Genomic DNA, 19,192 nt, shown 5'->3' with positions numbered 1-19,192 from the left:
ATGATTCTCTCCTTGAAGTCGTTCATTGATGTTTCAATATCCTGAATCGACTGGTCGTGTCTGGCAATAGAAGCATGATTGGATAAGATTTGTGCAGCCATTGGCAATGATTCACTCCTCCATACTTGTGAGTAGTTTTTGTATCAGCTAGAGATACCGGTGGACTGTGCTGCGTCACTGTTAGCTGGACAGTCATCAGCACCGCCATCTTGTTTGTTCGTTTTGTTTTTGCCCTTGGTTATGGTCATTTTGCCCATGTTGAACTGGATGCAGCGGGTTCTCGAAGTCTTAGATGGGTAAAAATATAGCAACTGTTGAATAAATGTTGAATCGCAACAGAGCTCTTCTGACAGTTGCCTACTCTGCCATTAGCTACACCGGAAGTTTGTTTTTGTTTTGTTTGGGTTTTTTTGTGAGTTTTTTTCTCTCTCTCTCTCTCTCTCTCTCTCTCTCTTTTCTTTCTTTCCCCCTCTCTCTCTACATTTATTTGAATGATTAATACAATTATCTGGTGAAGTTCTGGTAGCTTCCCTCCTTTACCTGAGTGTATCTCGTAACCTGCAATCCTATGGATGGATGGAATCAGGGATTCTGATTTTAAGTTGTCAGTAAACACAGTGAACAGTTTTTCTTTATAGTCAGTTGAGGAATGGTTGAATTGATGTCAAATATACATGTTTTGCGTCTTTGTTGCAGGATAAAAACATTGAAAATCAATAAAAACATTTACAAAAAAAAATTAATCAGCAAACATTTTTATAATTGATTATTTTTAGTGATATTCCAAGTATAAATTCAAAACATTTCTCTGGGTCTTGTTTCGTCAACATGAAGATTTGCTGTTTTTACTCAATTTGGACATCAGTATTTATACAACTTGTGGAGTAATTGCTTGTTGTTTGCTTTGTAAGAGAAAAATATGTATCTTATATAAAAAATAAGCTAGTTCTATAATAAAAGCTCATTTTTTGGATGGATATCTGTGAATATCTGCTATCTGCACAGGTATGCTCAGATAACGTTCAACATTTCTAGTCAGATGTCACGTGACTTAATGTTACACACAAAATGGCGACCAGATATAAGCGTGATGTTTGTAAGTATTCTGACAAAATAAACAAAATGAATGTGCAGTGCAAGCTATTTAACGTTAATCTTGCGTATCATAACTATTGCCTATGGTCTGTGCAATACTGAAGGTAGGCTTACCCTAGCCTCCACCTGCATTTTAGCTTGGCTTTTCATTTCAAACCATATACTTACGTACTCCAGCTTCCTCCCACAGTCCAAAGACATGCAGGTTAATTGGTGACTCTAAATTGGGCGTAGGTGGGAATGGTTGTCTGTCTCTATGTGTCAGCTTTGTGATAGTCTGGTGACCTGTCCAGGGTGTACCCTGCCTCTCACCCAATCTTGGCTAGGATAGGCTCCAGTCCCCCGTGACTCCCAACAGGATAAGCGATTACGGAAAATGAATGAATATTCCAATATGGAAATTTCTAAAAATGCCCATACATAAAACCTACACACTTGAACCATTTATTGTTTGTACTCACTAAAAGCCATGTACCAGTAGCTCATTTGTGTCTTTTCCTCATTTTTCTCTCTCTGTACATTGTGGTGATCAGTGTCTTATGGCAGTGCACCAAGTTTAGATGTGTGAGAAATCTAAGTAAAACCCATCTGCTCCTCCTGGAAAATATGGATCCAAACTGAGGTTTTACTGTACAATACAGGAGGTGATGCCTTCAGCAATAAGCACAAGCCTTTAAAAAAAAATCTGTCCATGTTGTCGGCCATGTTTCTGTTGCCCTTTGGAGCAGGGACTCTGCAGCATAATGGGGACCTGCATAGCCTCTCCTATGGATTGTGGTAGCCCGTGTGAAATATCCCCCAGCTTAACGGTGTGTACAGCTATTCAGAAAGAGAACCATTTTCTCTCTGTCTCTCTCTGCCCCTCTCTCTCTATGTGCTTGACATAAAAAGAGAAAATCCCATTTCAGCCGTGACATTCTGCCTGTGTAGCAGAAACATACAGGGACTATACATCAAAGCAAGGCAGAGTGCACAGCGAGGGAAAGGAGGTTTAATGACGACGGCAGTCTGGAGTGATAATATAGAGCCCCTAAGAAGGAGCGTTGAAGTTATTATTCCAAGTATAAACCGCTGCACCAAATCTATCATACAGCTGTGCAGGGAATATGAAGCTGGCGGTGTAATATTAATTCCTTACCACATACAGGCAATTAATCCAGGATGGTGTTTAATTGGTTAATCAATCTATCAGTGCTGCATATCTAAATGTATCTCTTGGCCTTTTGTGTCTTGGCAGGTTCCACGTACAGCGTTCTCTCCACTATGCCCTCTGACTCAGAAAGCAGCAGCTCCCTCAGTAGTGTCGGTATGTATAAGGACCCATGATGCCTGTTATGCTGTGTGTGTCATGCCAGGTCAGACAGCTTCTACACTATCTCCAAACACACGCTCACGGCGCAGAGGAAAAATCTGCATGGCTGCATTATGACTTGTGAGATGCTGTTTGCGCTGACATTAGCACACTTCCTGATTGTCTGCTCAGGGACAGAGTTTAGGAAGTTTATATTTCCTTTAAATCCCACATTGGGACAAAAAAACACTCCCCTAATGTCTTCCTCCTTCCTTAAGGAAGCCATGTTTGCCTTTCCCTAGTGTTGACAAAGGTCCAAATGACTCAGCTGTGTTACATAAACCTACAAAAGGGCCAAATGTTGAGCCAAAGATGGACATAATCCTCAGATTTCCTGCTGTGGGTGTTCTTTTCAATGAAGAAAACAAGGCTGAAAATGACTCCTTAATGACGGATGGGGTTTTTTTTGTCAGAGTGTGTGTATTTGGAAACTGTCAAGGACACACAGTGAAAGAAATTATTTTTATTTTAATGTCTGTTCAAATTACAGGGTTTCTACAGGTCCTTAAAATGTCTAAGTTCAGTTTTATAAATACTGGGCCTGAACAATCATAAATAGTCCTAAATTTCAATTTGTGGTGTCTTAATTGCAGAATTTTTTTTATTTATCAATTCGATTCGATTCATGTAACCCAGTGGTTCCCAACTGGTGGGTCGCGGTCCAAAAGTGGGTCGCTGGTCCATTCTGAATGGACAAAACACACTTTATTTTGAAGTACGGTTAATTTCTGGCACAATTGAAGTGCAGTTTCCTGTTGTAGAGTAAATAACTAACGGACAGCTACTTTACAGAGACAGCAAACTAGCTTGACGACACGGCCAAACGCAAGTATGACGCTGAATATATTGAACTGTGTGGACCTTGAACTAATGACTAAGGAGAAATCTGGACCCTGGGGCAGTTGGGAACCACTGATCTAACCCACTCTTGCAACCATATTCCCACATAAAACCTACTTCACAGGAGACCACATATGTACTACTGACATTTATACTTAGCTTTATAGTAACCTGCAATGCCTGGATGCAAAAACAATGGCCCCTTTTACACTGCCAGATTTTCTGCGAATGTTGGGTCATTTTGCCAGCAAGCTGCGAGCGTTTAGACACACAGAGCTGGATTGGCGAGTTGATCCGAGGTGCCCAATTTTCCGCCTCGTAGTCGTATTGGCGTAACCCTTTTAGCTTAAACAGACTGAGGCTGTTGAAGACTTGTGGGAGGAGCTGTTGATGACGCCACACATGCGAGCCACTGGCGGTGGATAAACATGAAACAGCTGATAGCAGGAATTAGCGAGCAGCATAGTAGCAAGAAGGAAACGCAAACCTGACAGACACAGTAAAGATGAGCAACTGGAGAGACAATGTATTGTGCGCCCTTCTTGTCCTCGCAAGTGAAGAGGCCATTAACCATCAGATGACGGGGACAGTGAAGGACGGGCCAACTTACGAGAGAAGTGCCGAAGGACTGACTAGCTGCGGCACGTCACTGTTTACGTCACACGCTGAGCTACACGTTTTGTTACTTGCTCATGCCCCCATTGCCCTGAAAAAGGTACATTCTGTATAAACAAAAGTAGGTAGGCGACATTTTGCTGCACTCCCCAATTTTGTTTTTATACTGCCAATGCTGAAAGAGGACTGACTCAGCTTTCCTGCAAATTTGCACAACTCCTATCTAAAAAGGGCTAATGATTTGTCCAAAATCTGTCTTAAATTTGGTTATGTATTATCTTAAAAAGGTCTCAAAAAGCATTAAATTTAAGTGTCTAAAACCTGTAGACACCCTGAAATCCATTAGGTGAATTTTAATCTCAGTCACGACAGGTAGAATGGAACAGATCTTGTAACAGAAACATAAGGCCAGGGTAAAGAAAATGAACTCTCCTTGAAAATAACCACTATGACTGAAGTATTTCAGTGTGGACTCATTATTCCTTTACAAAGACCTCAGATGCCTCAGTGCTCCAAACACGAGTGCTTAAATTTAATCAAAGCATATGTGGTTACTCTTATTTGAAGCACACGGAAAGTACCAAATCTGCTCCTTTCATGTTCATGTCAGAGATTACAGATGGTGTAGTCTTGTAGATCTGACTTAATTTTCTGCAAATTTACAGCAAATTGTCACGGAAACCCCCTCGCAGATTATATAACAGGCGGCTGCTGCCCTGAATGTTGGGCAGGGCTCAACTCTTTTGCTTCCTAATACTAAAATGTGATGCAAGGTTACTCTTTGATAAGTTATGTGTCCATTTGGGTGTCTCTTCTGAATTAAAGGGGGAAACTTTTCCAGTGTGTGCTGATCAACAGTCCTAGCCTCTGGTAATGTGCTCACTGTTGCAGGTTCGCCCGTTAATGGTGAAGCATCCTCCCCACCCCCAGCCATCAACGACAACCGGCCATCCGGCGACAACCTGGACACCATCTTGTTCCAGCTCCGCCAGGTGACCAGGGAAAGGGACGAGCTCCGCAAGCGTCTGGCGTTGGCATCGCCCGGGACCACATTCGACGACTGCAGGTGCAAATCCCGGCCTGCCTGCCAAGTCGTTGTTGTTACTGTTTTTTTTTTTCAAACCTCCTGCTAACACTTTAATTTGGCTGATGTCTATGAATCTGTCTGCTGTGATTATAGATGCTTTTTGCTTAAATGGAGCACATCAGATTCAGCTACTGACTTTGACCTTAGAATACAGTTTATGACTGCTAATGTTTACTCTCTCTAGACTGTCAGTGTCCTCACTCCTGGCTGCCATGTTTTCATCTACTAACTCTGTGCTGTCTGGAATAATGTTGACTCTACCTCGCAGAGAGAGGGCTCTAACACTGGCTGCTTAATTAAGTTTAATGTGCTCGAGTTACCAGATGTTTCTTGTGCAACAGATGATATGAAGGCTGCTTTGCTTACATCACTGCATACTTTTTTAATGCTGTTTACATCCAGTGGAACATTTTATTTGTATCTTATGAATTCTCACAAAAGGGGAAGGTCAGCTCAGTCTTTTACATCCTATCTGAGTGGCATTCGGCCACATTATAGCACAAGGCTGCTGGATAGAGGGTTGATTCCTTTGCTGCTTTTCTCCCTGAAGGCCAAATTCCAAAGCCAGTCATGACTATGAGCGTCTGAAAAGCCAGTGCATGAGGGCCATGGCGGATCTGCAGTCGCTCCAGAACCAGCACACCAAAACGCTCAAGAGGTGTGAGGAAGCTGTGAAAGAGGCTGACTTCTACCAGTAAGTATTTCTCCTGTGAGGTGTCATGGCACCTTTCCCTTTCTTGTTGCCAACGAAGGACTCTCACAGCGCTTCACTTTTAAATATTTACCCATAATATGCCTGCATGCTGTGCATCTAGCTGCTTATATTTCCATACGAAAGCAGTGGCGACTGTGTGTCAGGAGTCTTTACTGAAGTGCAAATGATGTAAGCGTAGGATGCACATTGTGTCACCTGCCACCTGCCGCTTTTCAGCGCAGAAATAATTACATTTTATTGCATTGTTTTTACTGGAGTTGTAGCAGATACTGGCATGGTGTTGCAATTAACCTAATTGAAAGAACATCCCTCGGAGCTACAGCTGGCTTTCACATTGAAAGAGAATTGGCACTACAAAAAAAAAAAAAAAAAAAAAAGACATGCATGGTTTTAAAAGCTTGGAAATGGAGACATTTATGTGATTGAATTATTCAGCCTAACAGCTCGTAAGCCAAGGCAAAATTTCTGGAGCATAGAGACTGATCATACGGTGCATTAGCTGTTAGAGTGTTTAGCTAATTGGAATATTTTCTAACATGACAGAAACAAAACATAAGTTGTCAAATTAAGCTAATTGCGAATCAGGCAGACATTTTACACAGCATATAGGTAACATGGATTCTTCATACAGTTTTGACTTTAATCACTCCAATGAAAGCACATCAGTGATGTTAGCAATGATATTACAAACATAAAAGTTAAGGTTTTTACTCCCCACAATGGCCAGAAATTTCTAGAGAGGTACTGAATTAATGACTTTATTTCAAACCAAAAATAAAAAAACATAATTAAAAACAAAAAACAAGACAAAGATGTATCTACCAAAAAGAACCGTCCGGATAGTGTCCTCTTCTTGGATACTGTTCATAAATTAAGATCATCACTGAAATCACTTTATTTTTTAAGTTTTACATGTTGCAAAGTACATGCAGAATCCTGTTTGGGTTTAAGCCCCTGTTAAAAACATCAAACGGTGTGTCTGCAGGTCCTAAAAAGTCTTAAAATGTCTTTAATTTCATAATAAAATAGGTCTTAAAAGTCATAATGTCGTTTAAAATTTGAATCTGTGAGATCTTAATTGCCAAAACCATTTTATCTAATTTAATTGATCAACTTTTAAATTACTTTTTGTCGTATTGAGTCAAGCTCTTTTGCATGAAAGTCCACTCTTCTGATGTTACAGATCTTTAAACTTAAGATTGAACCTAATACTGTCTTTTTACTGTATACTTACACTTGCTTGGCAAAATGTTGATTAACTTAACTCACTCTAATAACCATATTTTTACATAAAAACCTACTTCTGCTGCACCACATATATACTTACTTGCATTGCTTGAATAAAAAAGAGATATTTGTTTGAAAATCAGTCTTAAATTTGGTTTAAAATTATCTTAAAAAGGTCTTAAAAACATTAAATCTAAGTTTCTGATACCTAAGTTTCTGTTGCGTATATTTGCATGTACAGTGTATCTTGCTTTATGTACCTGTGCGCTTCCTCCCTTCAGCATGCTGCACAGCCGCGTCTTGGGTGAGCAGACGCAGCTGAAGGAGGAGATGGAGACACTCAGGAGGGACAACGCCCAACTCGTCCGAGAGCACAACCACCTGAAACAGAACTGCGAGGAGCTCAAACGATTGCACAGTCAAGACCAGAAAGAGTTAGCGGACCTGCGGCTGCAGCAGCAGCAGGTAAAATCCAAGCACAGGCAGAGACACGCATGTGGGTGTGTGCTGTAGCTGTCCAGATGTTATAAGGGCAGGAATCGCCGTAGGAGATATACTGATATGGCACAGATGCTGGAGCCAATACACAAAATCAAACTGCTTTTTCCCAAAAGTGTTTGTCCCTCTGCTACTGCATCACATACTTGTAACAGTGCTGAGGTTTCACCTCTTTATATTTTGAAGTCATAATTTTGGAGCAACAAACAATATTTCCTTACTTTGTTCTAAACAGCACAAGGGTGCTGTGACCCGTATTGGACTACTACGCAGCACTGTCTCACACAGCACCCATGGGAGCACTGCAGTGGTTAAGAGCACAGGGCAGCCAAGCAGAGGGAAATGCATACAGAGCAATTCTGAAAAGGGCAAGCGCAGAAGAAAAGGGCTTTGGCTTGGGCAAAGGGCACACTGACCCAAACCATGTAGCTACAAGATCAGTGCATTTGCTGTGTGTGCCGTGCGGGCGAGGTCAATACAGCCCTCGGGTCACAGCAGCTCTGTCAGGAATCAGGAGGGCCATATCAGCAAGACCTGCAGTAATGAGACATACACAGCCTCACGGAGAGTGAATAATGCATTCTGAAGGACACACTCCAGACATGAAATGGTTATTTTGCAGGCCAGTCATTTAGTCTTACTTAACGTGCATAAATGGAGTTCTTGAAATGAACTTGCACTTTTAAAAAAAGCCATTGTTTAAGCTGGCACAGGGTTTGCTTGTGCTCTAAAAACGGAGCCCAACCTAGACATTGATGCCATCTGCTGCCAAGGTGGGGCACAGCAAACACAGGCTTAGTTCAGTTTCATCTGATGGCATCAACATTGTGAACACTATCACCAGCTGTCTAGTGATTTCATGTAACTTTTGTCACCCTTTCCAGGTAATGAGAGAGAAGGGTTCATCAGAGGTGTTAAACAAACTGTACGACACGGCCATGGACAAGCTGGAGGGCGTGAAGAAGGAGTATGATGCCCTGAGCAAGCGCTACAGTGAGAAGGTGGCTAACCACAACACAGACCTGAGCCGCCTGGAGCAGGCCGAGGAGGAGAACCGGAGGCTGCAGAAGCAGATGGACGCGTTGCTCAAACAGCGAGACTCGGCCATGCACTACCAGCAGCAGTGCTCCACCTCGATGAGGAGGTGAAGCATTTATTACCTGCGCACATGCAGAGAACAGACCACATGAGATAAAACAGACCACTGTGTTATTCCAAAAAACAATTATATAGGCAGTAAATGTTGTAATGTTGATTCGGTCCAGGGAGACACATAGGAACACGCACTGATATGAGCTACAGTCAAACTGCAGCCAGCACATTATTTAATATGAGCATCTCATAAAATTGTTCGCCAAAACGCTTACCATCTTCCTCTGCCCTCCCCAGGTTTGATTCAGTGCAGCAGGAGCTGAACAAGTCCTCGGCGCAGAACAAGGAGCTGCAGAGGGAAATGGAGCGCCTGCAGTCGGAGGTGACGCGCTACAAGAACTTGCAGCTGAAGGCGGCCAAGGACTGCGAGAAGTACAAGGAGGAGAGGGACTCGGTGTTCAACGAGTACCGGCTCATCATGAGCGAGAGGGACCAGGTGATCAAGGAGCTGGACAAGCTGCAGACAGAGCTGGAGGCAGCTGAGGCCCGACTGAAGAACACCTCTTCAGAGAGGGTGGTGGCCAGTGAGGAGTTGGAGGCACTAAGACAGGTATCAGGCTCAAGAATGTACACAACCTTACCTCATAAGTCAGTGGATGCACTCTTAATATCCAGAGAGGTCACTGGCCAGGCTGAACATGAAGAATGTTGTATCTAAAAACATCATTAATGACATGATGAATGAAAAACTTAAAGGAATAGTTTGATATTTGTTTGACCACACGCTTATTCGCTTTCTTGCCAAGTGTAAGATGAGGCAATCAATAACACTCTTATGTTTAAACAGTAAATATGTAGTAGTATCCAGCAGCCAGTTAGCTTAGCTTAGCATAAAACAGTGAGAAGCAGCTAGCTTGGCACTGTCCGAAGGTAACAAAATCTACTCTGAGCACCTCTTAATAAACACATAACATCTTGTTTCTTTAATTCAAAATGGCTCTATGCTGGACTGTTTCTAGCCTGGGTCCACTTGCAAGGTGAGCAGTGGAAACTCCAGGAAGTTACTGGTCCTGGCCAAGAAACAGGTTTTCACATAATATCCCATAAAACAGCAAATGTTTTTTTAGATGTAATGTTTTGTAGGACTTAAACAAACAAGATATGACTTATTAATGAGTTTTAGAGGTACTGGTAGATGTGTTTTGGTGCCTTTGGACAGATCCAGGATGGCTGTGCCCTTCCAGTTTTCAGTCTTTATGTTCAAAGAAAACTTCACCCCCAAAATTACAATTTATATATAAATAATTAACACCATGTTACTTAAAACGTGTGGAGAAAACATTGTTTTTCTTATATGCCTCCATGGTTGATGGAGAATCCAAAAAAAGGTGAACAATTTTCATGAACTGAAGTCACAGGCGACCACATTTAACAACAGCAAAACTATATCCAAACATCTGTTTATTAACTGTCACAACTGCACTGTAGCCTACGCACGAGGCCTACACCCTCGTGAGCATTTATACTTGTGCAGTGGTGTGTCTGTGTCACTCTGCAGTTACACCTCCAAAATGCTAGTCAGCGGTGGGGTTTCTGTGAAGTGCTGTAAAGTTCAGTTGGGGCTTTATTGTCTTCACAATTTATTGTTTCTTATCCGAGACATGAAAGTAAATAAAAGCTTTGTTTCCACTGAGGGAAATGGTTTCAGCTTACAAAAATGGACAGGACAGGTCTGTGTTACTGCAACATGTAGTTACATTTCTGGGGAGGTGCATGTCAGGCAATGGCATAAGGTACAGCATAGGCTCTACGTCATCGCAGAGCTATTGCTAACTATTTGTACTGACGTGTTCTAAAAGGTAATGTTTAGCGAAAATGAATGTTTGGGATGTACTGAGCATATGACTGGAAAAAATAGACTGGATTTTAGTGCTGGGGTTGTGTGTGAGTTTTTTTAATGGATGTTTTGTTATAGTTTTGTTGCTAAATGCACTCCTGGGTTACTTCTATTCATGACGAATGCTTGTCTGTTTTTGGATTCTTCATTCACTGTGGAGGCATGTGAGGAAAAACAAGGTTATCTTAACAAATTCAACCTAATATGGAATGAGTAAATGGTCTTTTTGCGGCAAAATATTCCTTTAACTAAACTAACTGACTGCTGGCTCCAGCTACATATTTACCGCAGAGATATGAGAAAGTTATACTTTATTTTCAAAAACTGAATATAAAGAAATTTAGAATAAAACTGTTCTTGTCATCACTCATCAATCACAGCTCCCCACAGAGACTCACTGTCTTACTGACAGTGACTGAGCGAACTATTTCCTCTGTGAGAATTTAATATCAACCTGTCAGGTTTTTAGTGCGTCTGTTCGTGACTTGAGCCAGGCATCTACTTTTTAGTCAGCGGATCAAAGGCCATTTTCTCCAGTGACACTGTACAGAAATAGTTCAGTTCCACCGCCTCCTTTTTGAAGAGTGTTTCTGAACATTAGTTGACAGACAAAAGAGACTCATAAACCAGCGTTGGATCACTCTGCATCGGCCCTCAAATAATTTTTTCACATCGCATTAATGACTCACAGTGTTGAGATGCCCTCATTCCATTGCGCCCCCTTTGTTCCCCCCACAGGAGTTGAACTCGTCACTGGTGGACCGCGACAGGGCCATCTGCGAGAGGAACGAGCTGCTGGAGAAGTACTGCCACGAGGTGAAGGACAAGGCCGAGGCTCAGAAGGAGCTGAGCCAGGCCTGCAAGGACATCGAGATGGTCCGGGAGGAGAGGGACGTGGCCCGCAAGGAGCGGACGGAGGCCATCATTCAAAGGGATCAGTTGCTCCGAGAGTACTATCAGGCCAGACAGGTAACAAACTGCACCTTAGATTTGACAGCGTGAAGTCAAAGGTTAGACACATGATAAAGAGCTTAGTGCATCCAGGAAGCTGTCAGGTGGTGGATTACAGTGTGTCAGGGAACTGACCCTTAAGCGGATTTATGTCACACCTCTGCCTGCCCACTAGATGGCCCTCTTAATAGTCATACTGCAGGTCACATATACTTGAACTTCAAGACCTTAAAGATGAGCTGTGGTTTGTTTGAAAGTCACACGCCTGGAAAGTTTCCACTCCAGACACTGTAAACTCCAGGATCTTATGACGAACGTCACATGTAGAGTATACGTTCAGGGAGAATTCTTTTTATGTCAATGTCCTTAGAAACAAGACTCGGCCACCCTGGACATGGAACGAGCCAATAAGGAGATCGAGATGCTGAGGAAACAGTATGAGGCCATGTCCCAGGAGCTGAAGGAGGCCACACAAGAGGCCGAGGTTGCCAAATGTCGACGGGACTGGGCCTTTCAAGAGAGGGACAAGATTGTGGCGGAGAGGGAGAGCATAAGGTCGGTCTGTGTGTGGGTTTGTCAAAGCCACCTGACAAAGTCAGGAGTGTACATGCCTTTATCAACCTCTTTCCTCTCCTTCCCTAGGACTCTGTGTGACAACCTGCGGCGGGAGAGGGACCGCGCAGTCAGCGATCTGGCCGACGCCCTGCGTAATCTGGACGACATGAGGAAACAGAAGAACGATGCATTGCGGGAGCTCAAAGAACTAAAGTGAGTCTTCACCGTAGTTCGGAAGCCTCAGTTATGACGCTAAGAAAGACTCAAATAAGCAGTCCAAGGAAAATCCTCCTGCAATTGAGTGAGCACAGAACAGCATTCCCTCTACCCGGCCAAACTTAGTGTGTTGTACTGTCTTTGTCTCCGTAAGCTGTTGTTCTCAGTGTGTGGCCGGCCGTAAACTGTGATATTCCCCCTTAGGAGACATCATGAAGCGGATTGTCTGGCACCGTTTCCACATGCCCAGATTAAAAGTGTAATCCCGAAAAGCAGCAGTTTTATGGACACACACACACACACATTTGCTTTCTCACTGGCCCTCCCTGCACATGAGCACGTTTATATTGTATGTAAAAGTGCCCTCTGCTGGCTGAAGTGAATATGACAGCCATTTGTGAGTCAGAGCACCATATGGAGCGTGCTGTGACTTTGAGAGTTTTCTAGCTCTATCCTCTGTAAAGAACAATGTAAGATTGGGGTTTTAATGTCACAGCTACCCTCAAGGCATGCCTCAGTAGGACACGATATATCTTACTGACAGAAAGGCATTGTGTGCAGTCTACTTTTAGTTATCTGATGAGTAAAGATAAATTTGATTCCCTAAATCACATGACAGAAGGTGTTTGGAGGGAAGGCATCTTTTGAAAAGGCACGAGAAGTATGAGCCTAATTTCACATATAAAGGTCAAAACTTGTATTCTTTTTATTTCTGTGCAAGATTTTTTTTTTCTACAGAATGATACACACTGTCACAAAGCACTGTGCTTTTGGTTAGAAAAATATCTTCCGCTATACAGACTGATGATGTGTGATTCTTCCTTTCTGTTGTCTCTGCCCATCCATCCTCAAGTGACTGACCTTTGACTGTGTGTGCGATGTCCTCTTCTGTTAAGGGAGAAGATGGAGAGCCAGCTGGAGAAGGAAGCCCGGTTCTGTCAGCTAATGGCCCACAGCTCTCACGACTCAGCCATCGACACAGACTCCCTGGAGTGGGAGACGGAGGTGGTGGAGTTTGAGAAAGACAGGGTAAGAGCAGCGCTCAGTTCTTATCGAGAGTGATTTGGTGACACGCTTGGTCTCCTGGGAGCAAGTGGAGCTCTGAAAACTTGAGGATATTGAAATAAGTTTGTCAAAGTGAACAACTTAACAGACATTTCTATCATCGCCTTTTACAGGACGACATGGATTTGAAGGCACTTGGGTTTGATATCGCCGAGGGGGTAAATGATCCGTATTTACCAGGAGATTGTGGAATATTTGTTACAAGGGTTGACAAAGGAAGTATCGCAGATGGAAGGTTAAGGTACGAGCTGCCTCATGAAGCTGTCCTGTGTCCTTTTCTGGACTAACAGTCAATTAAACGCCTCATCATCCGTCGTTTTTTGTTTCCAGGGTGAATGATTGGTTGCTGAAGATTAATGACATGGACCTGACCAATAAGGACAGGAAGCAGGTGGTGAAGGCTGTCCTTAATGGTGGAGGGTTGATCAACATGGTGGTACGAAGAAGGAAGTCTCTGGGAGGAAGACTCGTCACTCCTGTCCACATCAACCTCGTGGGACACAAAGGTATGTTAGGCTGGGCTCCACCAACAAGGATTCATTCTAAAGCCTAATTAAAGCTACTGTTGGTAACGTTATAAACTTCTTTTACATTCGCTGAAACTTTCTAATGTTCACACAGCACCAACCGAGTCAGATAATCTGGAAAAAATCATGCGGCACTGCCTACTTTATTGCCTTATAGCAATTCTAATGGCCTTACTGCATGTAAATGAAAACAACCAGAGTAGAGGACTCTCTAATGCAGTTGTCAATCACTGCTTGTGAACTGTGGTCAAACTGTCAAACTAGTCAGTGCTGATCAAATGTGAATCAAAGTTCTGTGACTGCATTGCCTATTTCTCACCTCAAATGTTTTCAGAAACATACTTCAGTGTACTGTTTAGCTGTAAAATGAGAACATTTGTGACCTGGGCGTCATGTTGAAAACAGTTAAACAGGAGTAACAAAGCACCGCCCACCAGCTGGACCAACTCTCTTATTTAACAGCAAAACAGTACACTAAAAATGTTGCCTCTGTACATGGGGCGCCAGCACTATCCACTAAGCTACCGATGCCCCTGAATCTTGATTCATATTTGATCAGGGCTGCCTAGTTTAACCGCAGTTAACAGAGCGATTGACACGATTAACAGCTGCTTTAGAGACTCCTCGGCTCTGATTAGTTTTTGCTGCCGCACGGTCTGATTCTGGCAAATGCTATAATAGGCCATAGGAGAAGCAGAGGTGGATAGACATGATTTTTTTCACAGACTATCGTAAGGCCTAGACACACAAAACTGACATTGGAGAACTAGCAGTGACAAGAGCCCTTGTTGCCTCTCGTCACTGTGTCTCAGCCAAAAGTAGCATATGAACACATCAAACCGACGTCCAACAAGCACATAGGTTCTGTGCCTGCGTGAGAGGACATACCCCCCCATACCAGCAGATGGCGGTCGTCTGTAATCGTCCCTCAAAAAGGGAAACCAGTGCACCGTCTTGATGCTAGCTAGCTAGTTAGCACATTAACAGCACAATTCACTGTTGACAGAACAAAGCATCTTTACCATGCACCAGTGAACAATAATACAAAACAGCACACAACAATTCTGCTAATAAAGAAGAACAGTCGTACCTTTTGGAACAAGTTTGTTTTGGTCCCACTTCCTCTCCACTTTTAGCTCTTTGTTTACTTTCCTCACTTCCGTTTCTCTTCTTGTGCGCTGAGCTGAACTGCCAATCACAGTGATTTAATTAACGAGCTCCGCTGTGCCGATACTGATTCAATATGCTGAATCAACAGAAAAAGAGGCCAACTAGCGCTGATGAAGGTGGCAAATGCTCACCAACAGCCCAACTCTGACCAATGGTCGACTGTTGGCTTGGGGTGTCAGGGCCTTAGTGTAATTCTTTCGGAATATATACTGACAGTTTCAGCAAATATGACAGTTATTTTCATTAAAGTTACCAACTTTAGCTTTAAGTCTAGTTTAGTTTAACTTTGAATAGTGGTGCTTTAACTTTAAAACTAGCTTAAAATGAAGAAGGATTACATTTTAAGCTTTCTTCAAAGGTCAATGTAGTTTTTATTCTAAAACTAGATTAAATTTAACCCTGTTGCGCCAGCTTTAAATTCCAATTTGAAATTCGATAATTATAACTTCAAACTTGCCCTTGGGAACCTTCAGCTTTTTGGAGTTATATTGAACACAATAATCAGGTTCCTCCAAAAAAAAAAAGTTAACAGCCCAATTGAGCTTTGTGATGATGCTGAATATCTCTGAAGTTAAAACTGTCTGACAGTTGCTGCCATGCAGTCTCTTTCTTCCAGTCTCTGGATTTACTCAACAGAGAAGTTTTTAATTGTGCAGCAGAGCTCTGCCTAATCTTAAAACGCTATTTACTCATTTTATACCCTTTTTTTTTAGACTGCCATTAGGACTATTATTAGATTAAATTAATCCTTATTCATGCAAACTTTCTTAGCTTGCTTTGTCTTGTCTCATTACTATGCCTCATTGGCTGTTAATGCTTCAGTTTTATCTCACGTTTTCTTCTTCCTCACCCCATCTCCCCTCCTGTGTCTCAGACAGCGGTATCGGTCTGGAGAGCGGTGTGTTCGTCACCGCCCTCGTGCAGGGCAGCCCAGCAGCCAGGGAAGGTTCTCTCACAGTAGGAGACAGGCTGATTGCCGTGAGTCTTTTTCTACCTTCTATGAAATCCTCTTTCACTATTTTTTTTATACTCCCTCCTTCCACATCCACCACACGACAGCTGAGCTCACGCAGGTTACCTTTGGCTTTCTAATCCAGGCCTCGTTCTATTCCTGTATCCAAACTCCAAACCCAGATAAGGTGGGATTTGGTCGAGTATGTGAAGTAGAAGGAGGAAAGTCTCCTGCTTTGATTAAATCCTCAAAAACTTGCAGCTGTAGAGGGCTAGGTGGAGCTGTCTCACACACACACACACACACACACACACACACAGTTACAATACACACACTTGAGCGAATGGAAGAGAAAAGACAAGTGACAGAAATGGAACTGTGCATCTCCGTGTCTTATCTTTGAAAAATGACCCTGTCTCTTAAGATTAGCATAACTCCCCTGTTAGGTTTAACGTAGGCGTGAAACCTGTGCACTGCCTTTAATCCCAGAGCACTTAGATCCCACTGCTCACTATTTAGCAGCATAGCAGTCTCCTGCATGCAGCCAGGGAAGTGATATGCCAGATGATAGCTCAGCTGCAGCCACAATTAGCAATGGTAAGCACAGATGATGCGTTAAGAGATCTTAATCATGAAAGAGTATCGTATTTTATCACGCCCTTATGAATGTTAATCAAGTTAGTGTATCGGGTTATATATAACTTATTAAATGCTTAATTGTGTTTGCAAAAAGAAAAAAATAAGAGTGCTGAGTCTTCAATGAAATATGCATGGGATGCAATTGAATGTCAGTGGCTGAACTCCATGGTGAACTCAGAGACGCTTGATGAAATGTATCCGACTTGTTCTTGGTTGAAGCAGAAAGTCTGTCCCTGAACTTACTGTATGATAAATCTCAGCCATGATATATTACCCACTTTGCTCTTTAATATCTCTGACCGTTTAAAGAAGTCGTCTCAAGTCGAGCCCATTGTGATGGAAATGTGCGGATTGCAGCGCTAGGGTTCTTCAGACTGAAAAGTGCTGGCCTAGATTTTGTGTGGTTTCCTCACCGCAGCAGCGAGACACATTTCAGCCCCCAGGCAATCTCATGTTCAGGAGATACGTCACCTGTATGTGTTTGTAGATGTGCATGTATTTTAATAACACTTCCAATAAGACATACGCAAACTCTTCAGAGGAATATCAAAAAGGTGGATCGCTTTAGTGTTGAAGGACCTGTCCTTATTTCCAGTGTCTCTCTCTACTCCCCAGATAAACGGCATTGCTCTGGATAATAAATCTGTGACAGAGTGTGAGGCTCTGTTGAGGAGCTGCAGGGACTCTCTTAGTCTCTCTCTCATGAAGGTGGGCCACACTCATCTCTCTGCCTGAGCTACTTTTCTACTTCACTTATGTCAAAAATCAGGAGCTTTCCTTCTACTTTTTTATTCCCTATGTAGCAGATTAAAGCTTCTTCTCTGTGGTTTGTGAGAAATAGATTATCTAATGCATTATTTTGCCGGTGTGTCACAACATTCCTTCATCTGTCCGCCCCACAGTTCTTCCCTCACAGCACATCAGGGCAGAACATCTTTGAGAGTCTGCGTGAGTCATCGGAGAAGTCCAATGGGCGCATTCACCTGTCTGAGATTCACTCCCGGAACAGTCGCAACCTCAAACACAACAGCTCTACGCAGACCGACATCTTCTGCCCGGATGTCGGGAGCACCAGCACAAGTAGCATCTCTGGGGAGAGGAGGAAGGGCCGAGGCGAATCTGATGAGGTGTACAGCGACATCGGCAAGCCGTTCTCCACGGGTTCCCTCCACGCCACTAGCCTTCGGCCGGGCTCTGACCTGGGCACTGGCCGCTATGGGCCCAGTGCTTTCCAAGAGTGCTGTCCCTACACAAAGGCGCCTTCCTCCTTGCCCTTTGACCCTGTTTCCGCCTCAGACTGCATCACAGTGGAGACAGCCCTGGAGAAGAAGCACAGTGGGGGCACGTGGCCCAAGATGATGGTGGGAGGTATGTCGGTTGCACCAGATAACACTAGTCCGGTCACAGCAGCAGCCCAGCTCTCCATCTACAAATCACCCAAGCAGAGGAAGTCCATCTTTGACCCAGACACTTTCAAACGCCCCGAAACCCCTTCCTCTAAGATGGAGTACATGGCAGCCAATCAGATTGCAGCAGTAGCTGCCGCTGCTGCAGCTTCCCATTCCCCACAGCCTTCCAAAACAGAGTCCCTCTCCTCCTCATCAACCCCTACCCCAACCCCTCCAACCCCACCCACTCGCAGTGACTCCTTTAAGTTCAAACACAAACATCAAAGCAGCTCTGCCTCCGACTGCACCATCACCTCAGACGGCAAGGGGGAGGCTGCCATCTCCATGGCAGCGGGAGAGAGCAGAGAGAGGAGCGAGCGAGAAAGAGACAGGAATGGAAACCACTATTTCCTGGACGGCAAGGTCCTGACTTCGCGGAAGTCATGTGATGAGGATATCGGCCGAACCAGAGGGGAGGAGCCAGAGGTAAAGAGGCCGCGTCCTAAATCTGCTCCCGCCCTTCGACGTAGGATGACCCCACAGACCATCACTCTTCCCTCCTTCCAAGTAAGTCCATTTAAAGGTATACGCCACCTTTTAAATGACCATTTGTATGTCAGTTACATTTATTTTTTTTGCTTGCCTCCACGATAAACGAAAACAAGTCTAATTTATCCAGTCATGTGCTCAGTGCCTCCCAAACAGACAGTCTTCTCTGAAGGGGAACTGAACTTAAAATGAAACTTAACATGCTCTCTTCAAAGCCAGGCTCCATTGACAAAAACAGTAATTTTACCCTGCTGAACACAGGAGCTGCACCGAAGTCGCACAACAACAAAAACAAACTGATCCAATCAAGGCACCGGTAGACCAGCAGCTCCTGTGTTCAGTGAGGTAAAATTAGTGCTTTTGTCAATGGAGTTTGGCATTGAAGAGAGCACAGATAAGTTGCACTTTCAATTCAATTTCCTGTCGCAAAGGGCCGTCTGTTTGGAAAGTACTGAGCATACAACTATATAAATGAGACTTGGAATATACTGCATGAGCTGTGTGAGAGTTTGATATGGTTTTGGTGTTGTTAAACATGGACACCTGTGACTTTAATTCATCAAGAATTTTCTCAGTTGTTGGATTCGTCGTTCACCAGAGGCATGCAAGAAAAACAAAGTTTTCTTTCAGACTTCAGCATAACACAGGATGAGTAATAAACACACAAATGGTCATTTGTGGGGTAAAGTATGTCTTAATGGCCTCAAATATTGATTTAGAGTCTTTATTTGTTGAAATTGCGTCCTTGTTTCCTTTGCGTGTC

The 19,192-nt window shown here is 43.4% G+C and overlaps 1 protein-coding gene across 3 annotated transcripts in view; it reads left to right on the top strand.

Moving 5' to 3' along the window:
• Positions 1-19,192, top strand: part of dlg5a (discs, large homolog 5a (Drosophila)) — a 48,143-nt gene that overhangs the window by 11,737 nt on the left and 17,214 nt on the right. For 2 of the 3 annotated variants that reach the window (XM_049599785.1, XM_049599783.1), the window contains exons 2-16: positions 2,333-2,401; positions 4,793-4,967; positions 5,539-5,682; positions 7,212-7,395; positions 8,313-8,572; positions 8,818-9,130; positions 11,156-11,386; positions 11,739-11,923; positions 12,011-12,136; positions 13,036-13,168; positions 13,318-13,445; positions 13,535-13,710; positions 15,776-15,879; positions 17,108-17,200; positions 17,395-18,447. In XM_049599785.1, the coding sequence (XP_049455742.1) occupies positions 2,333-2,401; positions 4,793-4,967; positions 5,539-5,682; positions 7,212-7,395; positions 8,313-8,572; positions 8,818-9,130; positions 11,156-11,386; positions 11,739-11,923; positions 12,011-12,136; positions 13,036-13,168; positions 13,318-13,445; positions 13,535-13,710; positions 15,776-15,879; positions 17,108-17,200; positions 17,395-18,447 (3,374 nt within the window). The remainder of the gene's footprint in view (positions 1-2,332; positions 2,402-4,792; positions 4,968-5,538; positions 5,683-7,211; positions 7,396-8,312; positions 8,573-8,817; positions 9,131-11,155; positions 11,387-11,738; positions 11,924-12,010; positions 12,137-13,035; positions 13,169-13,317; positions 13,446-13,534; positions 13,711-15,775; positions 15,880-17,107; positions 17,201-17,394; positions 18,448-19,192) is intronic. The other variant, XM_049599784.1, reaches the window with a different exon arrangement.

This window comes from Epinephelus fuscoguttatus, linkage group LG16 (assembly GCF_011397635.1).
Source record: "Epinephelus fuscoguttatus linkage group LG16, E.fuscoguttatus.final_Chr_v1".
NCBI classification, from domain to species: Eukaryota; Metazoa; Chordata; class Actinopteri; order Perciformes; family Serranidae; genus Epinephelus; species Epinephelus fuscoguttatus.
This window is presented reverse-complemented; position numbering and strand designations above follow the sequence as displayed.